The 24,928-nt window shown below is 31.6% G+C and overlaps 1 protein-coding gene across 4 annotated transcripts in view; it reads right to left on the bottom strand.

The window, feature by feature from the left end:
* Positions 1–17,238, bottom strand: part of LOC119606496 (inositol polyphosphate-5-phosphatase A) — a 52,579-nt gene extending 35,341 nt beyond the window's left edge. Inside the window, exons 1-3 of one of the 4 annotated variants that reach the window (XM_037960027.1) lie at positions 17,010–17,238; positions 16,799–16,950; positions 16,502–16,732 (exon numbers count right to left, since the gene is read on the bottom strand). In XM_037960027.1, coding sequence (XP_037815955.1) covers positions 16,502–16,732; positions 16,799–16,885 — 318 coding nt within the window. In that variant the 5' untranslated portion in view covers positions 16,886–16,950; positions 17,010–17,238. Of the gene's footprint in view, positions 1–16,501; positions 16,733–16,798 lie in introns of all 4 variants that reach the window. The other 3 variants (XM_037960026.1, XM_037960029.1, XM_037960028.1) reach the window with 3 other exon arrangements.
* Positions 17,239–24,928: the final 7,690 nt, after the last annotated feature.

The raw sequence follows: 24,928 nt of genomic DNA, 5'->3' as shown, positions 1-24,928 counted from the left end.
TAAATAAGAGCATGTTAATTTTCAACCAGAAATTCCTCTCATACAGATTTTTACACATTCTCTACATGCTTATTTTCATGTCTTTATGTTCAGTATTATAGAAAACTCAAAAAGTACCAGTTAAAGAACGAAAAAGACCAACCTCCTGTCCTTTAGCTTCAACCGCTTAGGCTGTGCGATGATGAATCAGTCAGTCAGTAACGTTAGAATTGTATATATAGAATGCAACTTTTTTTGCAAGTGTGAGGTATACTTAAGCTACGTTCACACCTATCAAATGTTTGACGAAAATGACGTGACCCCTAAAAAATCTACATTTTGATTTCCTTAAAATATATATTTATTTGCACAAACATAATATATCTTTGACGACATCAGTTCAGAACGTCTTTATTATTTGTTTCGACAATATTTGCAATTACAAAAATCATGCAGAATAAGAAAAAAATACAAAAATTAGTGGTTACGTCTTTTTCATCAAATGTTAGATAGGTCTGAACGTAGCTTTACCTTATTAAAAATTATCTTTTGAAGTATGTCCGCAGTTATTATTGATTATAAAAACAACTTAATAAAGGATAAAATATATTTTTTCAAATTAGGGTAATTTCAAAAAATTTTGAACAAAAAAGTAGGATTTTGAACCCTCTCCGATTTCGATAAAATTCAGTACACACATTCTTCATTAAAATACGGAATTTAAAGTTCTCCGAAATTTCTAAATTTGTTACGGTTCAGATTTTATTAAGGTTCAAAGTTCATATTTTTAGGATTTTTTTCAACAAGCATTAAATTTGACATCGTATATTTTCTAAACTATTTATCCAATTTTAATCGTTTTAGTCCCCAATTAAAGCCTACGTCAATATTTTAAGGATGATGACATCAATCAACTTCTTTAAGTCAAGGATATCTCAAAAAAGGTATCTTCCTCATCTCAAGTAAACCAACTTTTAGTAAAATAATCCACATCATTTCCATACATTTATCAAAATTTTGAACAACCGCCAATTCTCATACATATTTGCAAAACATGCCAATAGTTATATCGCTACACTGAAAATAATCCATGCTCAACTTTACAAAAAAAATTTCGTAACTTATATTTTCGTAATATTTACAAAAATTTCGTCTATCATACGAAATATTACTTAATAAAACCATTTTCTATTTTTACGAAAGTACGAAAACCTTTCGTAATATTTTTTTCTTAAATTTTAGCGAAATTAAACATAATGATATTAAGTATATTATAAAATTTAAGAAAAAGTATAATATAATTGACGAACTATTTTCATAAAAAAAATAAAAATTCGTGTGGAGAATAGTTTTGAACTAAAATTAGATTTTTTTTTTTTTTTAAATGAACAAAAATGTTTGCATAAATTAATATTTCGTAAATTTGACCATATTTATTCAAAATTCACTTTTTTCAATTTATGTAAATTAATTTTTCCAAGATTATTTTGCATTATACTAAAATATTTCGTACAATTTCGTATATATTACGAAAGAATTTCATGGTGCGAAACAACGAAAGATTCGTACAATGTACGACATTTGTCGTATATATTAGGCATGCATTTTTTTCAGTGTAGTGTACAGCATAGGGGTAAAATAGAAGGATGTACTCGGAGAGAGCTCTAAACTACCTCAGCCTTTAAACATAGGTCGTGTCTGAATCCTTACATGATAATAACAACACTATCATAGCAAATGGATGAAATAGAGCAAATGGTGAAAGAGGTGAGTGATTGCATAGTTAAACTACCTATTACTAAAAAACGGCACAGAGAAGGAAGTTGAAGATGTTTCAGGAAATCATAGTGACACAATCCCACGACACTCCAAAGGAAAATTGGTTTCTATCTCAACATCTGAGCCGAAGAGGATAAAGCTAAGAAGAGAAAGTGCTACCCATCTTCTAATATACAGTCGAATCCAAAACATTACTCACTTAAAAGAACTTCAAGTCAGCAACCTGCGAGCCAGGCCAAGCCAGAAATTCCAAAGACGAACATGTCGGCGAAAACTATCTCAAAAGAAGCCTCCAAAAACGAGGAAGGAGAAGCTAGGAGGTGGAAAAGGAAAAGATCCACCATCTTACGCCAAAGTTTGCAAGAGAAGACACCGGGACGATCTGTGCTATGCAGTATACGATGCCGAAGATCTGGTCAGTAATAAGGTAATGGTCCACGAAATCACTTCAAAGTGAAGACAACCAATAGATAGCGTGAGCATCTATTGGTTGTAATGTTGATGAGGTAGTTATCCTACCAATGTGCTGGCATCCTGAAGAACTATCCACTGTGGCAGTAAACTGGCTAATGAGCGTATATTGGAAATTCTTGGAAGCCAAAATGGTGAACTGACCGTTCAAAATGGGATGTCTTTCATAGGAAAGAACCTGAGGAAATTCATCTCAACAGGATTGGCAAAATGAATTGTGTATTGTATAACTTGCTGGATTGGGCTTATGATTTGTTATATAAGGGATTTTTAAGGCCTGTATAATTTCTCATAATATCCATTACTAGAAATTTTATATAGAATTGTCGGTGAGTTGTCGCGGTGTTTTATTTGTCATATTAGTGACTGATTGAATTGTTGGTTTTAGGCATTTTGTTGAAGCGTCAAAAATATATTCATTTGGATTTAATTTGCAGATAGTGTGTTGACATTTATTTGGTGAATGGAATAAGTTTTTTCTCTTGAATTATTTTCGTATTTTGTAATTGTTATTGTACTTACTTCTGATAACAATATTTGCATGTCGAACTTGGTTTTAGATTTTAACTTTTATGGTGACTTTGTTTTCTATGTTGGTTATCTTTTCAATTGTATTGTACTTATGTTTGTATGGAATGTATTCTCATGTTCTTGTACTTTCATATTTTTGTATACTCTTTCAACGCTTCTGTCTTTCTAAATGGGCGATTATTTCTATAACACCTGACTCTTGTGGAGTTTGTTTTTCTCAGCCGTTTTTTTTGTTCAGCTTCCTTTATTTAGGGAATTGCTATCTTTTAGTATTTTAAGTTAGAATTTGGTAGTATATAAGTTTTTGTTGTACAACTTCCAATAATTTTTCTTTTTTGTTAATTGTTTCAAAATTGTTTTTATTTTTAATGATTTGTTAGTGTGACCCAAGTGACCCAACTTTTAAAATCGATGTCTTTTAATTTGGATGAAATTTGTACTATTGAATAGTAGGCCAGACACATCGGTCAAGAACTGCCTTACTTAGAGGGGGTCAAAATTGGATATTTTGGTCATACAAATGAGTGTAACTTTTCACCTATTGGTCCTAGCGAAAATTGTCCGAAGAAGTTCAGATAGCTATTTCTTCATTGTTTCCAAAAAAAAATTTAATTTTTTTTAATTATTTTATTTTTTTTTTTTTTTCAAAAAACTCTTTTTTTTTGGATAAAAAAAAACTTACGACATTTTCCTTTAAGGGCTTTATAGTCCCAGAATGTGATGCGAGTGGAATATCTATCAAGAAAATTTTTTTTTAACTTAAGAATAAGATTTTTTTCAATATTTGGCACTTATTTTCCGCTATTTTTTCAAAATGGACGTTTTTGTTGTATTTTTTTTTTTTTTTTGCTAAATGAAAGCTTAGATCATTCCCTTTAAGAGCTTTGTAGTCTATTAGTCATCCCATGCCGCTCGTCGCTCAAAGTTTGAAAAAATCCAAATTTTTGGTCAAAAAGCTAACATATGAAGCTATAACTCCAGAACGGTAACTAATAGTATCTCAAAACAAAGCTAATATTGTTCTTCAAAATTTATATTATATACAAAATTCTGGTTACTTTGAGTCAAATAGAGTTAAAACAGCTTTTGGTCGCGGTAGAAGCATACTTCGTATACATATTTTGATATTATGTGTTAAATATTGCTATTAAGTAAATATTTTCACATATTATTGTTAAAAAATATATAACACACAAAAATTGGTTGAAAAATGTAAAAGTTATTAAAAATTCCCTAGGTCATTAACTTGTCTCAGAGCACTTGATTGGGGAATGTGAAAAAAAATTTACATATTTTGAAAAATATTCCAATAAAATATATCTATCTATATACGTTAAACTGTTCTGAGCTATAATAAAAAAAAAATAATTTTTTACAAGGTAGTTAAAAACTCCATTTTCAGTTTTTTTTAAAACTTTGTTAAACAAATATAAACAATTTTGAAATATAGTAAGTAATAATACAAACTTTTAAATCAAGCATATTAGCTCCAGCAATAAATACATTCTAGGCGGCGATTTTAATTGTAGACATTGATATTGGGGATGTCAACGTAATAACTGTTGGGGTAATATTTTATATGATAATATCCAATTAAATTCAACCCAAATACTTTTCCCACATACATACCTGCAGATCCAAATAAACAACCTTCTACAATAGATTTTTATTTAACAAATATCTCGCAAAATATGATAGCAGTAAAAGTTTCAAACGATTTAAGTTCAGATCATCTTCCAATCAACACGATAATAAACTTAAAATACGAGGAAATAAAAAAATAGTACTATAACTTTAATAAAGCAAACTGGCCTCGCTTTAGTAAATATATACGTAAATCGAAATCTTCCCGTTATTGTACCAATGAAATAACTAACACCTCTCAGATAGACTCATTGTTAGATCAGTTTAACTCATGTATAAAAATGGCTATAGAAGATTCTGTACCAAGGCGTAAAATTTCACTTCCTATCAAACCACTACAAAACCATATAAAAAGAATGATACAATTCAGAAACATTTATAGACGTAACTGGAAAAGATTTAGAGATATAGAAGATCATCGCTAAATGAACCGATCAAATAAAAAATTAATAAGGAAATAGAACAGTTCAGGAATGAATGCTGGAATCATTTTCAGTCGTCTATAGATAAATCATCATCTCCTTTTTGGAAAGTGGCAAAACTGAGATTTCATCTCGATTAAGGGATACAGCTACTATTGCTGAAGTAAACAATGTTGTGAATAAAATTTATTCTGAAGTAACAATTTTAACAAATTCGTATTTTAGTTCTCGAAATAAAGTTTGCGATATAATTAAAAAACTTAAGAACAAAAAATCACCTGAAATTGATTTGCTAAACAACAAATGCCTAAAAATGCTCCCAAATAAAGGCTTTACTTATCTTACCAATGTTTAATGCCTGTTTAAAATTATGGTACTTTCCTACTGCTTGGAAATTATCAAAAACTATATCAATACTCAAACCAAATTAGAGTGCAGAATGTCCAACATCGTATAGACCAATTAGTTTGCAGTCTTCAATTAGCAAAATCTTGGAAAAAATTATAAAGGAGAAACTAAATGAATTCATTGACTTATTTTCCCTGTACAAAAATTCGGTTTCAGAAAAGAACACAACACAACTCAACCTCTGGATCACTTACACGAGGAAACCAGGATGCGGTCTGTCAAGCAACATAATGTGTTGCTGGCTAGACAATTCCTGGTGGCATGTCATCAGCCATCCCATCCCATCCCAACGATCAAATTTTGATGGAAAATCCCCTCCTCGACACATTCGGTCTGACTTTCGGCGTTATATTACAGGCATCCAGGACATTATTCCATCTAACGTCGACAGATTGTCGGCAATAAACGCACAGAAGACATTGCACCAAACAGCGGTCTCAGAAGCCATTAATGGCTACAAGTGTAAAAAAGTCCTAAATGAAAATCCCATAGGCCCACAAACTTAACTCCCATAGACCTATGGCTGAGACCAACTGAAGTGGCACAATTTCTCCAGCTTCCAATAACATCTCATGACACCAACAATAATTAATAATATTTAATATTTTCAGTGAAGAACATCCAGACACAGCCAATCTGTTACAACAACAAAGTTTAGTATTTGTGTTTGTTTTGAACTTATTTCTTTGTCACAGAGATGGGAAAGCATTTATGAAAGAAATCGATTTTTTTTTTAAATGAAAGAAAAAAACTTAAATTTAACACTATGGTGAAGGGTATATAAGATTCGACACAGCCAAATGTAGCACTCTTACTTGTTTTCATTTAAAGTATTTTGTGCAATTAAAGCTTTCCAAAAAGTGTAAATACTTTATTCACCTTCTAAGAAAATTTTTAGATAACTTAAAAATATAAAATTAAATTTTTTCCAATATTTTTTTGAATCAGTCAAACCGTTAAAAGTTACATAATGATTTCCCTCTTTTTTATTTCTATACCACTTTGTTATATTCGGTGCTACTTTAACGATTTATGTGAGGAAATTCACATCATTTATACATAAGATATTCATGGCGAAGAAATAAGACGACAATGGGAATAATTTAGGACTTTTTATTAGAAGTTTTTTGAAACTTCTGCCTCCACGAAATCTAGTAATTAGGATTGTCAATTATTCGTGTTTAAAATTATTCGAATAAAAATGTACTATATTATTTTTCATTCGAGTAGTCTATTAAATTTTAAAAGTTATTCAATTATTCGAACGAATAACGAATAAAAGTTTTTATTCAAATTTGCCAAAGACCTTCAAAATCTTCAGATACATGTAAAAACGTTTTTCGCACTTATAAATCAGTAATAAATGTCTCAGCAGATCTAAAAGTGTTAGCCGAGGCCTTTATAATGATATATACGATATTTAACTAACCTGTTTTGTAGACGTTTTTACAAACTGTTTTATATAAGAAAATCGTACTATTTATTAATGTATTAGAAACAGGCCACTATCGGGCCTGTTGTGCGCTGCTTTTCATGGAAGAATAAGGTTTGTTGGTAAAAAAAAAAACAACCAGTGTCCACTGAATGTATTATCTTTAAATATTTTGCAACTCAAACTGGCCGTAATTCCTAACTTATAACTTATGAGCCGTTCGGTTGTAAGTGCCGCATCATATCTGAAATAAGTTTCAATGAGTGGAATATCTAGCAACGTTTCTAGAGCCTTTCTTGTCGTTGTGCTTATGGCACCACTTGTACCCAAGCAGCATATACGCTGAACTCCCTGTTGTAGTTTGATATTACACTTTTTGCCCAGAGAAGTTCACCAGATTATTGAAGCATAAGCTAAAATTAGTCTAATTACACTTTTATAAAGCCAATGTCTCATAGTATGACTAAAACCCCATTTCATGCCTATAGTTCTTCTAAATATCGCCCAGCACCGATGTGCCTTGTTGATCCTTTATGTGGTATCTCCATTTTAATTTTCGGTAAAGGGTTACTACACTCTGTCTATCACCGGTATATTCTTGCCCAGGAAACAGGGTTCATTATACTTAGAAATTGTTGTCTTTCTTATGAAAAGACAGATACTTAAAGAACCAAATTAATTAATGTTTATCTGTTTCACTTATTGCAAACATTTTAAAAGAAATGAAGAGAATCCCTTTTAAAACTAGAACCATTTTACTTTTAACATTGCAAAACTAAAATTTTTATAAATTAGTTAGATTTGTTTCACAAAATGTTAACATAATTTCAGTGCTATGTATAATAAAATATTCGTAAAATAAAACATTCAAACATTATTTGAATATTCGATTAATCGACAAAAACTGTTCGAATTATTCTTTATTCTAAATTGGAAATTTTTTATTCGTTCGAAGAAAAACTATTTTTTTTCCTCGATTAATCGAATAATTTTTATTTGAATTACAACCATACTAGTAATGTAGACGTGGCTGTTTCAAAGTATCAGACCTCATATATGGTTTATTTTCAATGTTAATGCTCTATTAATCAGAAAATGGACAAATTTAAACATGATTCGAAGAATAGTGATTATTGAGCGGTGAATTTCAATACCGGCAATCCCCAACAAAAAATAATTGATGTCATACTTTACAAACAGTGAAATTTATATAAGCATGTCATTGAAAGAATGTGGTTTATTTTTGACATCCAAATATCGATTTTTTACCGCTTCTAAAAATAAGATTAGATATCGATCAAAGTTGTCAAAATTGAACAACATCCCTCCAATGACACTCTAATGTCAAATTCATAGGTTTTTCACCAAAATTGGAAGTACTTCAAGTACGTTATTTGTGGTGAAAATTCTACTCCTTTTTCCTCACTTTTTTTGCTGGGATTGAATAACACAGCAAAATAATTGATGTCATACTTTACAAACAACATCTTAATACATCTAAAAATACGATTACATATTTTTCGCTTTTATAAACCAAGTATTTCCTTACAAATGAAACACCAGTTGAGAGTGAGAAAAGAGTTGTAGAAAAGTCACTACAAATAACATATTCAAAGTACATCAAATTCTGATTAAAAACCAATGAAATTTACATAAGCGTATCATTGAAGGAATGCGGTTTATTTTGGACATCCAAATATTGGATTTTTACTGCTTCTCAAAATAAGATTAGATGTAGTCCAAAGTTTTCAAAAATAAAAGCGAAAAATATGTAATCGCATATTTAGATGTGATTAAGATGATGTTTGTAAAGTGTGACATCAATTATTTTTTGCTGGGTGATGTCACACTTTACAAACGACATCTTAATCACATCTAAAAATTCGATTGCATACTTTTCGTTTTAATAAACCAAACATATGCTTACAAATGAAAACACAGTTAAAAATGGGGAAAGAGATGTAGAAAAGTCACTACAAGCAACATATTCGAAGTACTTCAAATTTTGATGAAAACCAATGAAATTTACGTTTCATTGCAAGAATGTGGTTTATATTAGACATACAAATATCGGATTTTTACAGCTCCTAAAGATAAGATTAGATGTAGTTCAAAGTTGTCAAAAATTAACAACATCCCTCCAATGACACGCTAATGTAAAATTCATAGGTTTTTCACCTGAATTTGAAGCACTTCGGGATACAAGTTGTGATGAAAATTCTGCATCCTTTTCCACACTTTTTTTTTGGTTGTGATGAAAATTCTACATATCGAGGGACTATATTCAATAGTCTCTATCTAAAATAATACAAGTTTTCAGGAGAGCAAAAAAACTGTTTATTTCGCTAGTTCGTGAAGATTTTTTAATTTTTTCTTTTACAATATATTTTTACGACCATATTCTAAACCATTATATAAAAAGAATTTTAATTTTTGCATTATTTACAAAATTATTCACAAATTTATATCAGATAGAGCTTATTTTTCTACGAAAATGTTCATTCAACCAACAGATAGAGAGTTTTTCATGGAAACATAAAATTTTTATTTGAATTAAAATCAATAAATATTATATTTTTTATACAATTTAATGGAGGAAAAGAAACCAAATTGTTGAAAAAGCAACAGATTATAATGTTTTGGTCCAATATCAATGTTATATGGTTAAACACGACAATAAAATTGATTTAATTAGTATCATAATGAGCGATATCTCAAAAACTATTAGACCGATTTTAAATATTTTGACGAATTTGTGTTCAGCATGTCCAAATTATTAAGAAGACTTGTTTTGCAACAGAAAATTATCCAAAGGGATCGAGTTTGAAGCAATTTTTGGATAAGATAGAGAGTTTTGCATTCAGAATTTTTCTTTTTTTAAGATAGAGAAATTTAAAAAATGCTATAAAATTGCCAAAAAATATTTTTTTTTCTTTGAAATTTATATCACTGATGCGCGATAGTTTGCTGAATATTTTGCCATCAAAATCTCATTTTCATAAAAATGAGAGATAGCGACTATTGAATATAGTCCCTCGATATTCTTTTTTTGCTCGGTAGTGCAAAGAAAATGTAAGTTTCATGACTTCTTTAATAACAGTGCTTATACAACTAATTCTAAATTACTTGCTAATTCAACCTATTCCGCAGTTAAAAAATTTCTTTAAAACTTAAAAAATTAATTCAGATTGTTAATTTAATCAAAGAGATTTATGTGTTATTAGAAATAATTTTTATTATTAATATTGTTTTATGTATTTTCCCATATTTATTATATTTTTCTTAAAAATATTTAAAACAAATACAAAAGAAATAGCTTGAACCAATGAAACATCGTTTTAGAATCATCGAATTTTCCTTGGTTCAATTATTCAAAATTCCCGCATAAACACATGATCTCCATTGACACGCTACCCTGCAAACAAAAGTGTGGAAAAAGATGTAGTATTTTCATCACAACTAGTAACCCGAAGTGCTTCAAATTCGGGTGAAAAATCTATGAATTTTACATTAGCGTGTCATTGGAGGGATGTTGTTCATTTTTAACAACTATGAACTGGATCTAATCTTATTTATAGAAGCAGTAAAAATACGATAATTGGAAGTCGAAAATAAACCACCTTCTTTTAATGGCAGGCTTATGTAAATTTCATTGGTTTTTCACCAAAATTTGAAGTACTTCGAATATGTTGTTTGTTGTGACTTTTCTACATCATTTCCTCATTTATAACTGGGTTTTTACCTGTGAGGAAATTTTTGGTTTATAAATGCGAAAAATATATAATCGCATTTTTGAGATTAAGATGTCGTTTGTGAAGTATGACATCAGTTATTTTTTGCTGGGTAATGTTAAAATCATGCATGTTTCACCTAAATCGAACCACTTCGTCATCTCTGATTAAACAATATCTTTGTCATGTAACTTTTTTGCATAGATGTGCTCGAAATCCTGTGTGTCCACTCAGAACCATCATACTAACTTTCGTCTTACTCTCAATAGGATCACCCCATAGGATCTTCGGGCCTTATGGGATTCTCTCACCCTTAGTTTTAGTTCAGCTTTTGTTGCGTCGAATGGTTTTGCGTTTGTCAGGTTAACTGCCGCGAGCTCCCTTCTCTGTAAAGCTATTACATTCGCCCTTTCGTTGCCGACTACTCCCGAGTGGCCTGGTACCCATATGATGTAAACCTTACCTCTGGGAGAGTATTCAGTTAATGCTTTCTTACAATCCAATACGGTCTTAAATTTAATTCTATCACCTGATATCGCCCAATTGTCTTCTGGTTGTCGGTAAATATATTAAAGGCTATGGGCGCCATATTTATCCTAATCCAATTTACGCATTCCGTTATTGCTCTTACTTCTACCTGGAAGCTTGTGTCATGATTTGGTAAACGGTGGTATATTTCTGTTTAAGGGTCTTCAATATAGAAGACCCAGAAACAGAATCCGTGTAACAACGGATTCCTACTGGTATTTGCTCTAATGTTCCGCTTGACCAAGACATTCTATCTGGGATCAGCGTTTCAAAGTTTCCGACATATTCTGTGTCTGGTATGCGATCAGGCACGTCCGATGATTTTATATAACCTTCCAATGTGTCCTGTATACATTGATGACGTGTCCTATAACCGCTTTTGGCCAGTTCGCCTAAAGTAAAGAGCCGTTCTGCTGTAAGCGCCGCCTGATATCTTAAATATGTTTCAATGGGTGGAATATCTAGCAACGTTTCCAGAGAAGTAGTACACATGGCACCACTTATACCCAAGCAGCATGTACGCTGAACTCTCTGTAGTAGTTTGATATTGTACTTTTTGTCCAAAACAGTCCACCAAGTTATTGAAGCATAAGCTAGAATTGGTCTAATTACACTTTTATGTAGCCAATTTGTCATAGATGTGCCTTGTTGATCATATCCTCTATGTGGGGTCTCCATTTTAATTTCCGGTCGAGGATTACATTTAAGTACTTAACTGTCACTGGTATCTTCTTGCCCAGGAGGCAAGGTTCAGTATACGTCGAAATTTTTGTCTTTCTTGTGAAAAGACAGATTTCCGTTTTTGTCGGGTTAACATTAAGGCCTCTCGGTTGAGCCCAGCTCAAAGCCTCCTCAGCTCTTCTACATAAGTAATTTGGATCCTTTCCCTTTAAAAGTATTACGACATCGTCTGCATAGTAGACAGGTCTGAGTCCTTTCTCGGTTAGGTTCCTTAGGAGACTATTAATCGTGGTAACCCAGAGTAAAGGTGACAAAATGCCACCCTGTGATATACCGCGAAATACCTTTTTCCTGATAGTTATATCGTACATCTCGCATCTTATACATCTGTTCCTTCGTTGATTAGTTGTGGTTGATCCAGTTACGGAGCACCCGGTCAACATAAAACTGGTCTAGGGATTGGATAAGAGTATCAGTGTACACGTTATTGAAGTCGCCTTCGATGTCAATGCATACCGCCAGTGTATACGTTAGCTATCAAAGGATGCCCCTATGTAGTGGACAACTTCGTTTAAAGCGGTTTCCACCGATCGTCCCTTTACATAAGCATGCTGCTTATATTTAGGGTCTTTGTCTGGTATACTGCTTTTAACCATACTATCGACTATCCGTTCCAAGGTCTTTGTCTGGTATACTGCTTTTAACCATACTATCGACTATCCGTTTCAAGGTTTTAAGTAGGAAGGACTTAAGACTTATCGGTCGATAGGACTTAGGTGTCGCATAGCTAGGTTTCTCTAGTTTGGGTATAAATATTACCCTTGCATCCTGCCATTTAATGGGGGTATATGTGAATTTCAAGCATGCAGTGAATATCTGAGACAGATGTACCGTCATCCCCGCCTCCATGTATTGCATCAAAACAAATGTCCACACAAAAAACTGGACTCCTCCGACCAAAATTAGTGATTTTATTGACAAAATAGGCCCAATCAACAAAATCATTTAAATATTAAAGGTAATAAGTCCAATTTATCCATTTTTATATACGCCTTTGCCAACTATCATAACAACTGATAGGTTTCACTAATAAACAATTTGTTTATTTACTACAACTAAAACGCGTTGATAGACACAAACTTTTCAATTTAAATAGTTTTTTACTTCTCCTGTAAAATTTTAAAAATGTGTTTTAGGTGACATATCGTCACCTGAAATGAAAAAGGTTGTAATAACACTTAAAATTTTACTGGAGAAACAAAAAACTAAATAAAATGAAAACTATTTTTGTTATAAAAACGACATATAAGTGTACCGCCAGGCATTGTCTATTTTGTTGTTTTTAAAGACTTTCTGACATGTGGAAATTACTAATTTGCTGTTACGCCCTTTTGAATTTCATATCAATAAAGTCGGTGTTTTTGACAACAGAATTCTAAAAGTTTGATGAATGAAACATTTTCAACCAAAAAGATTGTTGTAACACACTTTGCATTTCAGGTTACGATATATAAAAGCCTTGACTGATTGATTCATCATCGCCCAGCCTAAACAGTTAATGCTAGAATCATGAAATTTTGATACTAGGTTCTTTTATCACATTTATGTCATATACACTAGTAACCAAAAATAAAGCAGTATATTTATGTGGAATCGTTTATAAAATTTTCCACGCTGAAAATATTTTAAATTTGTTTTTTGTTTAAAGCAATGTATATTATTAACTAAAAAATAATAAGAAAATTTTCAAAATTTTTGTTCGTTAAATATGATATAAATTCACAGAAAGAAATTCATATTAGATTTGAATTGGCAAAAACAAAAGCAACTTCTTCATAAACATTTTGTAAATACATTTTTAATATAATACTTCATAGCATATCCATACTTTTTTATATCATGAGCACATCTGGGAGTCATAGAAGTCTTCAAGAACATTATTTTATCCTTTGAAATGTTATTCCATGGATATTTTATGCGATCAAAAATAATGTGCCTTTAAGTTTCTCTATCTCATTATGTGAATCGGTCTACAATGATCCAAAATGATAAAAAGAGGGTTCAGATCAGGAGATTGAGTTGTTTGATGAAAAACGTGATCATATGATGCCTCCTATCTATCACCTGTCAACATTTGTGGTGTGTTTTTGGCCATTTTCGAGTTGGAATAATTGAAAATGTTGTAATAATCGGTATATTTTCATCGCTTAAGGAGACTTTTATTTAAAATTCGATCCATTTTCTATCCAACATGCCAAATGAGCGCAATATCGGAGTCGGAAAAGTTATTACAGACAATGATTGAAGATCCTCTATGCATCCATGTACCTCTGCAAGACTTAGGATTATGACGGCTATTCACTGGCCTTACAGTAAACTTTTTCATATCTGATCCACTAATGTTTTTTTCAGACCCACCGGAATAGTGATCCAATGAGGAAATATACTGTTCTCCGATGAGTCTGAACTGAATATATAAAAGTCTCTTTAAGCGATGAAATCATACCGATTATTATAATATTTTCGAGTATTCTAACTCCAAAATGGCCAAAAAGACACCAAAATGCCTTACAGTAAACTTTTTCATATCTGATCCACTAATGTTGTTTTCAGACCCACCGGAATAGTGATCCAATGAGGAAATATACTGTTCTCCGATGAGTCTGAACTGAATATATAAAAGTCTCTTTAAGCGATGAAATCATACCGATTATTATAATATTTTCGAGTATTCTAACTCGAAAATGGCCAAAAAGACACCAAAAATGTTGACAGGTGATTCATCGATCACGTTTTTCATCGATCAAATCAATCCCTGATCTGAACCCCTTTTTATCATTTTGGATCATTGAAGATTGCCGTACATAGCCAAGGAACAACATTTCAAAGGATCAAGTAATGCTACTGAAGGCTTCTATGGTTCTCAGATGGGCTCCTGCTATAAAAAAGTATGGATATGCTATGAATTATTATGTTAAAAATTTATTTACAAAACGTTAATGAAGAAGCTGCTTTAGTATTTAAATCATATTTAACGAAAACAAATTGGGAAATTTTCTTATTATTATACCCACCATCAAAAAAGATGGGGGGTATATTGATCTTGTCATTCCGTTTGTAACACATCGAAATATTGGTCATAGACCCACAAAAGTATATATATTCTGGGTCCTCATTAAATTCTAAGACGATCTAGCAATGTCTGTCCGTCTGTCTGTTGAAAGCACGATAGAGTTCGAATGGAAAGAGCTAGAGGGTTGAAATTTCACATAAATATTTCTTATAGGTAAGGTTTGTTTGGTATTGAAAATGGGCAATATCGGTCCACGTTTTCGGATAGCCCCATACAAGTGGCCCCTCGAAAAGCAGCTCAAACAGCCATAACTTCCCAGCAAAAAATAATTGATGTCATACTTTAAAAACTACATCTTAATCACATCTTAAAATGCGATTACATATTTTTCACTTTTATAAACCAAATATTTCCTTACTAATGAAACCCCAGTTAAAAGTGAGGAAAGAGATGTGGAAAAGTCATTACAAATAACATATTTGAAGTACATCAAGATTTGGTGAAAAAGTAGTGAAATTTGCATAAGCGTGTCATTAAGAGAATGTTTTTATTTTTGACATCCAAATATCGGACTTTTACTGCTTCTAAAAATAAGATCAGATGTAGTTCAAAGTTGCCAAAAATGAACAACATCCCTCCAATGACACGCTAATGTAAAATTCATAGGTTTTACACCCGAATTTGAAGCACTTCGGGTTACTAGTTGTGATGAAAATTCTACATCTTTTTCCACACTTTTTTTGCTGGGTTGTTTAAAAATACGAATATAGCGATGAAATTCGACATAAGTAAGTTTCTTGTGATCCAAAATCACTGTGCAAAATTTTATGAGGATCGGTCCATAATTGACCCTACCCCCCATATAAGGTCCCCTTCAGAAAATGACTTTAACGCTCATTACTGGCTTAAAAATTCTAGTATATAGATGAAATTCGACATAAGTAAGTTTCATACGAGTCAAAATCTATTTAAAAAATTTTATGTTGATCGGTCCATGATTGACCCTACCCCCCATATAAGGTCCCCTTCAGAAAATGACTGCAACGCTCATTAATGACTTAAAAATACGAGTGTAGCGATGAAATTCGACACAAATAAATTTAATACGAACCAAATTCTGTCTACCAAATTTTATGAGGATCGACCCATAATTGACCCTGCCAACCTATATAATGACCCCTTCAGAAAATTACTTTAACGCTTATAACTGGCCTAAAAATACGAATATATAGATGAAATTCGACATAAGTAAGTTTCATTCGAGTCAAACGAGGTTTGATGGTGGGTATATAAGATTCGGCATAGCCGAATATAACACTCTTACTTGTTTTTTAAGTTGTAATATACAAAAAAACAAATTTAAAATATCTTCAGCGTGGAAAATATTATAATCGATTGCACAGAAATACAACATCAGTTGCTTTAGTGTACGTAATATGTATATCGTCCCCTAAATCGCAAACGGCCCTTACTAACCAAAAATTAAAATTTTTTTTTTTGTTTTGTATTTTCAAACATTTGTATGGAAAGTGTTTCACACTTTTAATTAATTAATTATCTAGTTGTTAATTGTTGTAATACTTTTAAGTAAATTCTCAAAACATCGTAAAAAATTGTTTTTAGAAAGGATTCAATAAAGACAAGTCTTATGAACATTTTATGAAATTAATTAAACTGATGAAATCATCGATATCCAGCTCAAGATTCAAGTTTTCATTATTCAAATAGTTACCGTAACACTACGAACATTGTATGAAATCAAACTGTTAAAAACATCGATATTCAACTCAAGATTCAAGTTTTCCATTATTCAAATAGTTACCGTAAAGTGTTCCGCGGAATTAAAATCTTCATCCATGTAAATACGAATAAATTCAAAATTTAACATTTGGGGGGCTTCGCATAAACTTTTTATGAATTCTTGAACGTATTCCATTGATTTTTCATATGTTTTTCCTCCAACTTCCTGTAAGTGTAGTGCCAAAAATTTTGGTTGTAGTTCTTCCACTTTTTGAAGAAACACTACTAACCATGGACGGAGAAGACGAAGAGGCTATAAGGAGATAAAAAAATAGAAGTTAAATGAATTTCATTAAAGTAGAAAACTATATCTACATACATCTTCAAACAAACTTCCTACGTTTGCAGTAACTAAAAGAACATCTATATCATCATCACACACAGCTGTCGACGTTGAGGAATCCATTGCTTTAAATGTCTTAAGTAATTTGAGTTTCCTTTTGTATTTTATAAAATATTAACAATTTTTCACTAATGCATTAATTTTCTATTCAGTTAATTTCTCAATGGATACATATTCCTAATACTACCTTGTCCATTAGAATGTTGGCAGTTAAAGTAGAGGAATGTCGGTCAACAGTATCGTTTAGATTGCCATTAAGTACTAATTTGGCCCATGAATGCTTAGAAGCCCCCTTAAATTATTGCAATAATCGTGTAATTTAATTAGCGTAATTATCTTTAAATATTTTTTATAATTATAAAGAAAAATATGCTCTCCTTCACAACACAAAAAATGAAAACAGAATACAGACATATGAATCAAAACCCTGCGCCGACAAATATTAAAGACGGCGGCGGCTGACACTAAAAATATCGGCGGCGACTTAAAATCGACTGTAAGCCGGCTAAGTTCTCAAATACGCTTAATTGTAAAATTTTCAAAGATTTTAAATAAAAACGGAATCCGAGAGACTTTTTAAGTAGGATTTTGTATATAATTTATAACAATAAAATAGAGCAAGCACAAAAGTTGTGTAAGAAATTATGCAGGGATATACAACAAAAATGGACAGGTTTTTCTTCAAAAAGTTGCCTGCGGGACACTTCCATACTTACTCATATGTATGTATTTATAGAGAAAATAATAAAGTATTTTATTTACTATCGTTTCCTCAGCTCTACTACCGTTATCTCTAAAATATCGCTACCGAATTACCGTTATTTTATATTATTTTTATTTTATATTATTTTTAAATAATTTTTCCTATATTACACCTTTAAAGTACCCTCTTATCTCACTACCATTACCGCTAAAACAACGTTACCAAAATAATCCAAATACCGTTACCCTTATCTTTTCACTGCTTCAAAACTATTGCCAACCCTGAGTTTATATATACATACATATTTCTAAGTTACATGATATGTTAAAAAATTCAATAAAACATCGCGTAAAGGCTTTTTAAATAAATTTTTGGTAATGGTATTTTAGCGGTAACGGTAGTGTACTAAAAAGATATTTTATTTAATTATTCAGTAATAAAAAAAAGCCAATTTGTTCTAAATAATATTACATAGTTCTGTCTGTTCTGTAAACTGAATCCGAGTAAATTTCTCGTTTAAAAACGAATTTGCATAATTTTTATACCCTACACCACTTTAGTGGGGAGGGTATATACAAAAATATTCGTCCTAGACCCACCTTAAAGTATACCAATCGGCTTAGAATCGTTTTCTGAGTCGACTAAGCTATGTCCGTCCGTCCGTCCGTCTGGCTGGCTGTCCATGTAAACCTTGTGCGCAAGCTACAGGTCGCAATTTTCAAGATAATTGGATGAAATTTGGCACGCACGCTTTATTTGAACGCTTTACCCAAGAACGGAACCTATTGAAAATGGTTAAAATCGGTCCATTATTTCACCTAGCCCCCATAGAACAGAACCCCCCGAAAAGGGCTTCTGAGCTCATAATTATGTTAAATATACAGATATATCGATAAAATACGGCACAACTAAGTTTTATAGAAGTCTTGATGACCCTGCCAAATTTCATAAAGATCGGGCCCCATTTGACCCATACAAAGTCCCCTTCAGAAAATTACTTGAATGTCCCAAATTAACTTATAAACACAAATATCGCGATGAAATTCAGCACAATAAAATATTATGTAAATATAAATATATTCATATATTCATATATTCATATATCGGGCTTGGTCCATATTTGCCCCTAGCCCCCATATAAAGCCTCTTTCAGAAAATTAGTTTTTCATCCATAAATTGCTTAAATGTATCGGAACAAGGGAATATTGAAGATAAATGCTTTATTATGAAAAATAAATCACATTTAATATTCATAACTGGTGTAGGGTATCATATGGTCGGCCACGCCCGACTATACTTTCTTACTTGTTTTCGTTTTAAAACCGAGTACATACATAAATATAGCCTAAAGTAAATCGAATGTAATTTTATTCTAATAAATTAAATATTTATTTTTTCCATTTTTGTGTTTTTGTGACTTTTACGTTGAAATAACAATTCGATTTGCAGAACACCAAATTCGGTTTTAGAAACCGATTCCATTTTCAGAACAGACATCAGTAATTTAATAAACCTAAGTGTAAATACATAAATATTCATTAAATTTTATGTTACAAAACTATCAAATGTGCTCCCCAGCCGTAAAAGAAAAAATAAGTATATAGGGATAATGAGAACCAGAACAACAAATATCACAAAGAGGTGGAAAAATATTTCAACATTTTCTATTTGAAAACATTATTAGAGCGGGTTTTTGAGATGATAATCAAATGCCAATTAATAATCAGATTAGTTAATCTAAAAATAAATTAAATCTTATGTTAATCCTCTTTGATGTTTTTGAGTACAAGATTAAACTTCGCAGTGTTGCCATACAAAACAACAGAAAACTTCACTGTTTGTTATCAAAACAATGCATATTTTATAAAAAAGAAGAAGACAATTGTAAATTTAATATGAAAATTAATGAAAACTTAAATTAAAAACAAACAAGTTAGAGTGCTATATTCGGCTGAGCCGAATCTTAAATACCCTTCACCAGCAACTTTTGTATTAATACATTTCTAATTAATAAAATATTTGTAGAAATAAGTTTTCTCATGTCTTAAATAGAAAAAATCCAAGATTAAATCTACTACAATCCAAGATTTATTGAACATTAGAAACGCCACTTTCATTTAAATTTTTACAGCGCCCTAAGATATGCTTTAGCGATATCTCGTATTTGCATGTATGCATGTGTGTGAAAGATTTAAGGATTTTAAAAATACATACATATATATAATTTTGTTCTACACAAATTGATAATCCAAATAGTTAAATACGGTTAAAGCGCTTTTAGGGGCAGGACCTAGTATGAGAGATATGACAAAATATAGACCGATCGTGAAAATTTTTTGAAATAGCATTAAGTGCTTTTTGCATTACAAAATAGTATTTATTTATATCATTATTTGGTAATGAGTTATGTGCCTTTAAGTGTTTTTTCTGAAAGGGACCTTGTATGGGAGCTATGATAAATTATGGATCGATAGGAAAACAATTTCACAGTAATATTTCTCTGTATATGAGCAATATTTTTGCCAAACTTTATATGGATATCTTAATTTAGTAATGAGTTATGTGCGTTTAAGTGATTTTCGGGAGGGGACCTTGTATGGGAGCTATGACCAGTTATGGACCGATCGGAAAAAAATTATCTGTAATATTTCTGTGCATATGAGTAATATTTGTACCATATGGGTATCTTAATTACGTAATGAGTTATGCGCGTTTAAGTGATTTTCGGGAGGGGACCTTGTATTGGAGCTATGACCAATTATGGACCGATCGAAAAAAAAATTATCTGTAATATTTCTGTGCATATGAGTAATATTTGTACCATATGGGTATCTTAATTACGTAATGAGTTATGCGCGTTTAAGTGATTTTCGGGAGGGGACCTTGTATGCGAGCTATGACCAATTATGGACCGATCGAAAAAAATTTTCACAGTAATATTTCTGTGCATATGAGTAATACTAGTGCCAAATTTTATATTGATATCTTAATTTAGTAATGAGTTATGCGCGTTTAAGTGATTTTCGGGAGGGGACCTTGTATTGGAGCTATGACCAATTATGGACCGATCCGAAAAAAATTTCACAGTAACATTTCTATGCATATGGGCAATACTTATACCAAATTTTATATGGATATCTGAATTTAGTAATGAGTTATGCGCGTTTAAGTGATTTTCGGGAGGGGACCTTGTATGGGAGCTATGATCAATTATGGACCGATCGGAAAAAAATTTCACAGCAAAATTTCTGTGCATATGAGTAATATTTGTACCAAATTTTATATGGATATCTTAATTTAGTTATGAGTTAAGCGCGTTTAAGTGATTTTCGGGAGGGGACCTTGTATGGGAGCTATGACCAATTATGGACCGATCGGAAAAAAATTTCACAGTAATATTTCTATGCATATGGGCAATACTTATACCAAATTTTATATGGATATCTTAATATAGTACTGAGTTATGCGCGTTTAAGTGATTTTCGGGAGGGGACCTTGTATGGGAGCTATGACCAATTATGGACCGATCGGAAAAAAATTTCACAGTAATATTTCTATGCATATGGGCAATACTTATACCAAATTTTATTTGGATATCTTAATTTAGTAATGAGTTATGCGCGTTTAAGTGATTTTCGGGAGGGGACCTTGTATGGGAACTATGATCAATTATGGACCGATCGGAAAAAAATTTCACAACAATATTTCTGTGCATATGAGTAATATTTGTACCAAATTTTATATGGATATCTTAATTTAGTTATGAGTTAAGCGCGTTTAAGTGATTTTCGGGAGGGGACCTTGTATGGGAGCTATGACCAATTATGGACCGATCGGAAAAAAATTTCACAGTAATATTTCTATGTATATGGGCAATACTTATACCAAATTTTATTTGGATATCTTAATTTAGTAATGAGTTATGCGCGTTTAAGTGATTTTCGGGAGGGGACCTTGTATGGGAGCTATGTCCAATTATGGACCGATCCATAAAATTTTTCCTCTGAAAGAATTCTATTGACATAAGATTTTAATTTGTAAAATTTTGTGAAGATATCGACATTGTGACGGAAGTTATTAACAAAAAACCCATTTTCCGGGAATATGTACTTTTGTATGGGAGGTATATGAAATTGTGGACCGATTCCGGCAATTTTCAGCAGGGATCAAGATCTTGTGCAGAAACGAATGTATGGTGATTTCCATGGAATTATCTTGCATAGTTTTCGAGAAAGCTACATCAGAATGTGTTAAAAATGCTTATTTTTTTCCGAGGTTGTTTTAAATTTTGATTCATAACTTTTCCCGGTGTGAACCGATTTTGCCCATTTGCAATACCAAACAACTTAGGAAAATGAAGAACATTTTGGGTGAATTTGGTTAAGCTCTATTGCTTCGTTTTATCGTGAGCGTGTTTTACACAGACAGACGGACAGACGGACATAGCTAAATCGACTCAGAATTTGATAAGGACCCAGAATATATATACTTTGTTGGGTCTCAGATGAATATTTCTTGGTGTTACACACGGAATGACAAAGTTATATATACCCTCTATCACCACTGATGGTGGTGGAGGGTATAAAAAATGCATTTTGAAGTGTCTATAATTTATACTAATCAAAAAATAGAACATTTTAATGTTTATATTTATAAAAATTGTATTAATTTTTTTGCATCAGCAAAAAAACCTCCATTGGGAGCTTAAACTTGCAAACAAAATTAACTAATTGAGTACTCAAAAACATCTTTCGAGGATTAATTTTAATTTAATCGCTAATCTTTCACCTAAAGATTGGCCCTTAGAGTGTGTGAAAACTCATAACTCTAAAGTCAGACTATTCCTATTTTAGCGGTACTTAGCTACCCTCATCGTAATGGAATAAAATAAATATTATTATTGTAAATGCAATATCAAAAAGCCCCCTTTTAAAGATTTTCATACTAGTTTCTAGGTTCAATATTGAAAGTCTCCTTTCAATAAGGATTTTCGATTTTCATTGAATCAGGATGATGCATTTTAATTTTCAACCAGAAATTCTTCGCATACAGATTTTTAAGGAAGCTGCGTGTCCAATTTTATGTTTAGGTTTAATATTATAGAAAATTCGAAAAGTATCAGTAAAAGAACAAAAAAAAAAAATTACCAAAAAGTTTCTTTTTTAAATTTTCGTTCAATCAGCGTGTTTGATTTTATGTTTATATATTCAATATTTTAGAAAACTCATAAAGTACCAGTTGAAGTACGAAAAAGTACCAAAGTACCTCTTTTATTTAATTTTATGTTCCTAAGTTTAATATTATAGAAAATCCAAAAAGTTTTAACTGGCACTGGAACAAGTACCAGATAATAAATACTCCATTTTAAATTTCCATTCACTCAAGTCCCTGATTGCTTAGTTTCATGATTCTAGGTTCATTATAATAAAATACTTACTACTAAAAGTACTAGTTGAAGAACGAAAAATTAAAATTTTATATGTTCGCATTAATTAATCTACATGATTAATTTCAAATTTCTTGGTTTAATATTATAGCAAACTCAAAAATTACCAGTTAAAGAACGAAAAAGTATCAAAAAGTCCCCGTTTATATGTTCTTACTTAATCCGGGCTCTACATGCTTGATTTCATATTTCTAGGTTCAATATCATAGAGAATTTAAAAAGTACATTTTGAAGAACGAAAAAGTACCAAAAAATCCCATTTTATAAGTTCTCATTTACTCCGGGCCCTACATGCTTAATTTCATGTTTCTAGATTAAATTTTAAAGAAAACTTTAAAAAGTACCAGCGAAGAACGAAAATGTACCTAACTAAAACTCTCTTTATTTTTATATTCATGTTTCGATTTTAATATCATAGAAAACTCAAAAAGTACCAGTTAGAGAACGAAAAAGTACTAAAAATATGACTTGCTACCGGGGTTCCAAATAACTCCCTATTAGCATATTTAGTGTTTCTAAATCTAAAAATTTTATCTAAATTGACATATTCATGTCTGTTCTGTAAATCAATTCGTTTTCAAAACCGAGAAGCTTTTAAAACCGAATTTTGTGTTCTGCAATTCGAATTTTTATTTGAACGTTAAATTCAGAAAAATAAACATATTTAAATGAAAAAGAGTCTAAAACAGTGGTGGCCAGCGAGAGAGTGCTTAAAACGCATATGTGTAGTGAAAAAATAAAAGAGTACACAAATGAAAATACGTGTGATTTGCACTGAAACAAATTATTTGTTTGTATTTATTTTGTGTTATTCATATAACATATTTGTATTTTAATGAATAACGGAAGGTATGTATTTATGCGATGATTTAAGTATTATTGAATGTCTTGATGCATGCGTTCATGTATTTATGTATGTATGTGTTAATATATTGATGTCCATATGTGTTTATGTATGTAATGATGTATTTGTTGATGTAAGTACGTACTGATGTATATATGTATTGATTATGTAATGTATGTTAATGTATGTATGTATGTCTTAGGTATGTTTGTATGTATGTATGTATGTATGTATGTATGTATGTATGTATGTATGTATGTCTGTATGTATGTATGTATGTCTGTCTGTATGTATGTTGTATGTATGTATGTTGTATGTATGTATGTATGTATGTATGTATGTCTGGTCTGTGTATGTATGTCTGTATGTTTGTATCTGTCTGTCTGATGTATGTATGTCTGTATGTATGTCTGTCTGTCTGTCTGTATGTCTGTATGTATGTCTGTCCTGTCTGTCTGTCTGTATGTCTGTCTGTCTGGTCTGTCTGTCTGTCTGTCTGTCTGTCTGTTCTTGTATGTCTGTCTGTCCTGTCTGGTCTATTGTATGTCTGTCTGTCTGTCTGTTGTCTGTCTGTCTGTCTGTCTGTCTGTCTGTCTGTCTGTCTGTCTGTCTGTCTGTCTGTCTGTCTGTCTGTCTGTCTCTGTCTGTCTGTCTGTCTGTCTGTCTGTCTGTCTGTCTGTCTGTCTGTCTGTCTGTCTGTCTGTCGCTGTCTGTCTGTCTGTCTGTCTGTCTGTCTGTCTGTCTCTCTCTGTCTGTCTCTCTGTCGGTCTCCTGTCTGTCTGGCTTGCTGTCTGTCTGTCTTGCTGTGTTGCTGTTCTCTGTCCGCTCTCTGTCTGAAGTAAGTGTGTCTTGAAGTATGTGTTGATGTATCTGTACTGCTGTGTGTTTGTTATGTCCATATTTTTTTTTTCTATATAGTAAACCTGAAATAACATTTATTGTAACGGCTACTGAAAAATATTCGCCGTGTATCATACATCAAGCGACATAGACCTTCTTTGTTGAATGCAGACAAGCAACTGAATAACTTGTTTTTGTTTTGTGTTTACTTTGTGTTTTTACTCACAGTATTTGTATTGCGTATGTATTAGTGAGAATAACATAACTACCCCG

Source organism: Lucilia sericata, unplaced genomic scaffold (assembly GCF_015586225.1).
Source record: "Lucilia sericata isolate MDLA Ls3-8-SP2 unplaced genomic scaffold, ASM1558622v1 Contig000595F_arrow, whole genome shotgun sequence".
NCBI lineage: Eukaryota > Metazoa > Arthropoda > Insecta > Diptera > Calliphoridae > Lucilia > Lucilia sericata.
Note: the sequence above shows the minus strand (reverse complement) of the source record. Positions and strands in the feature narration are given on the sequence as shown.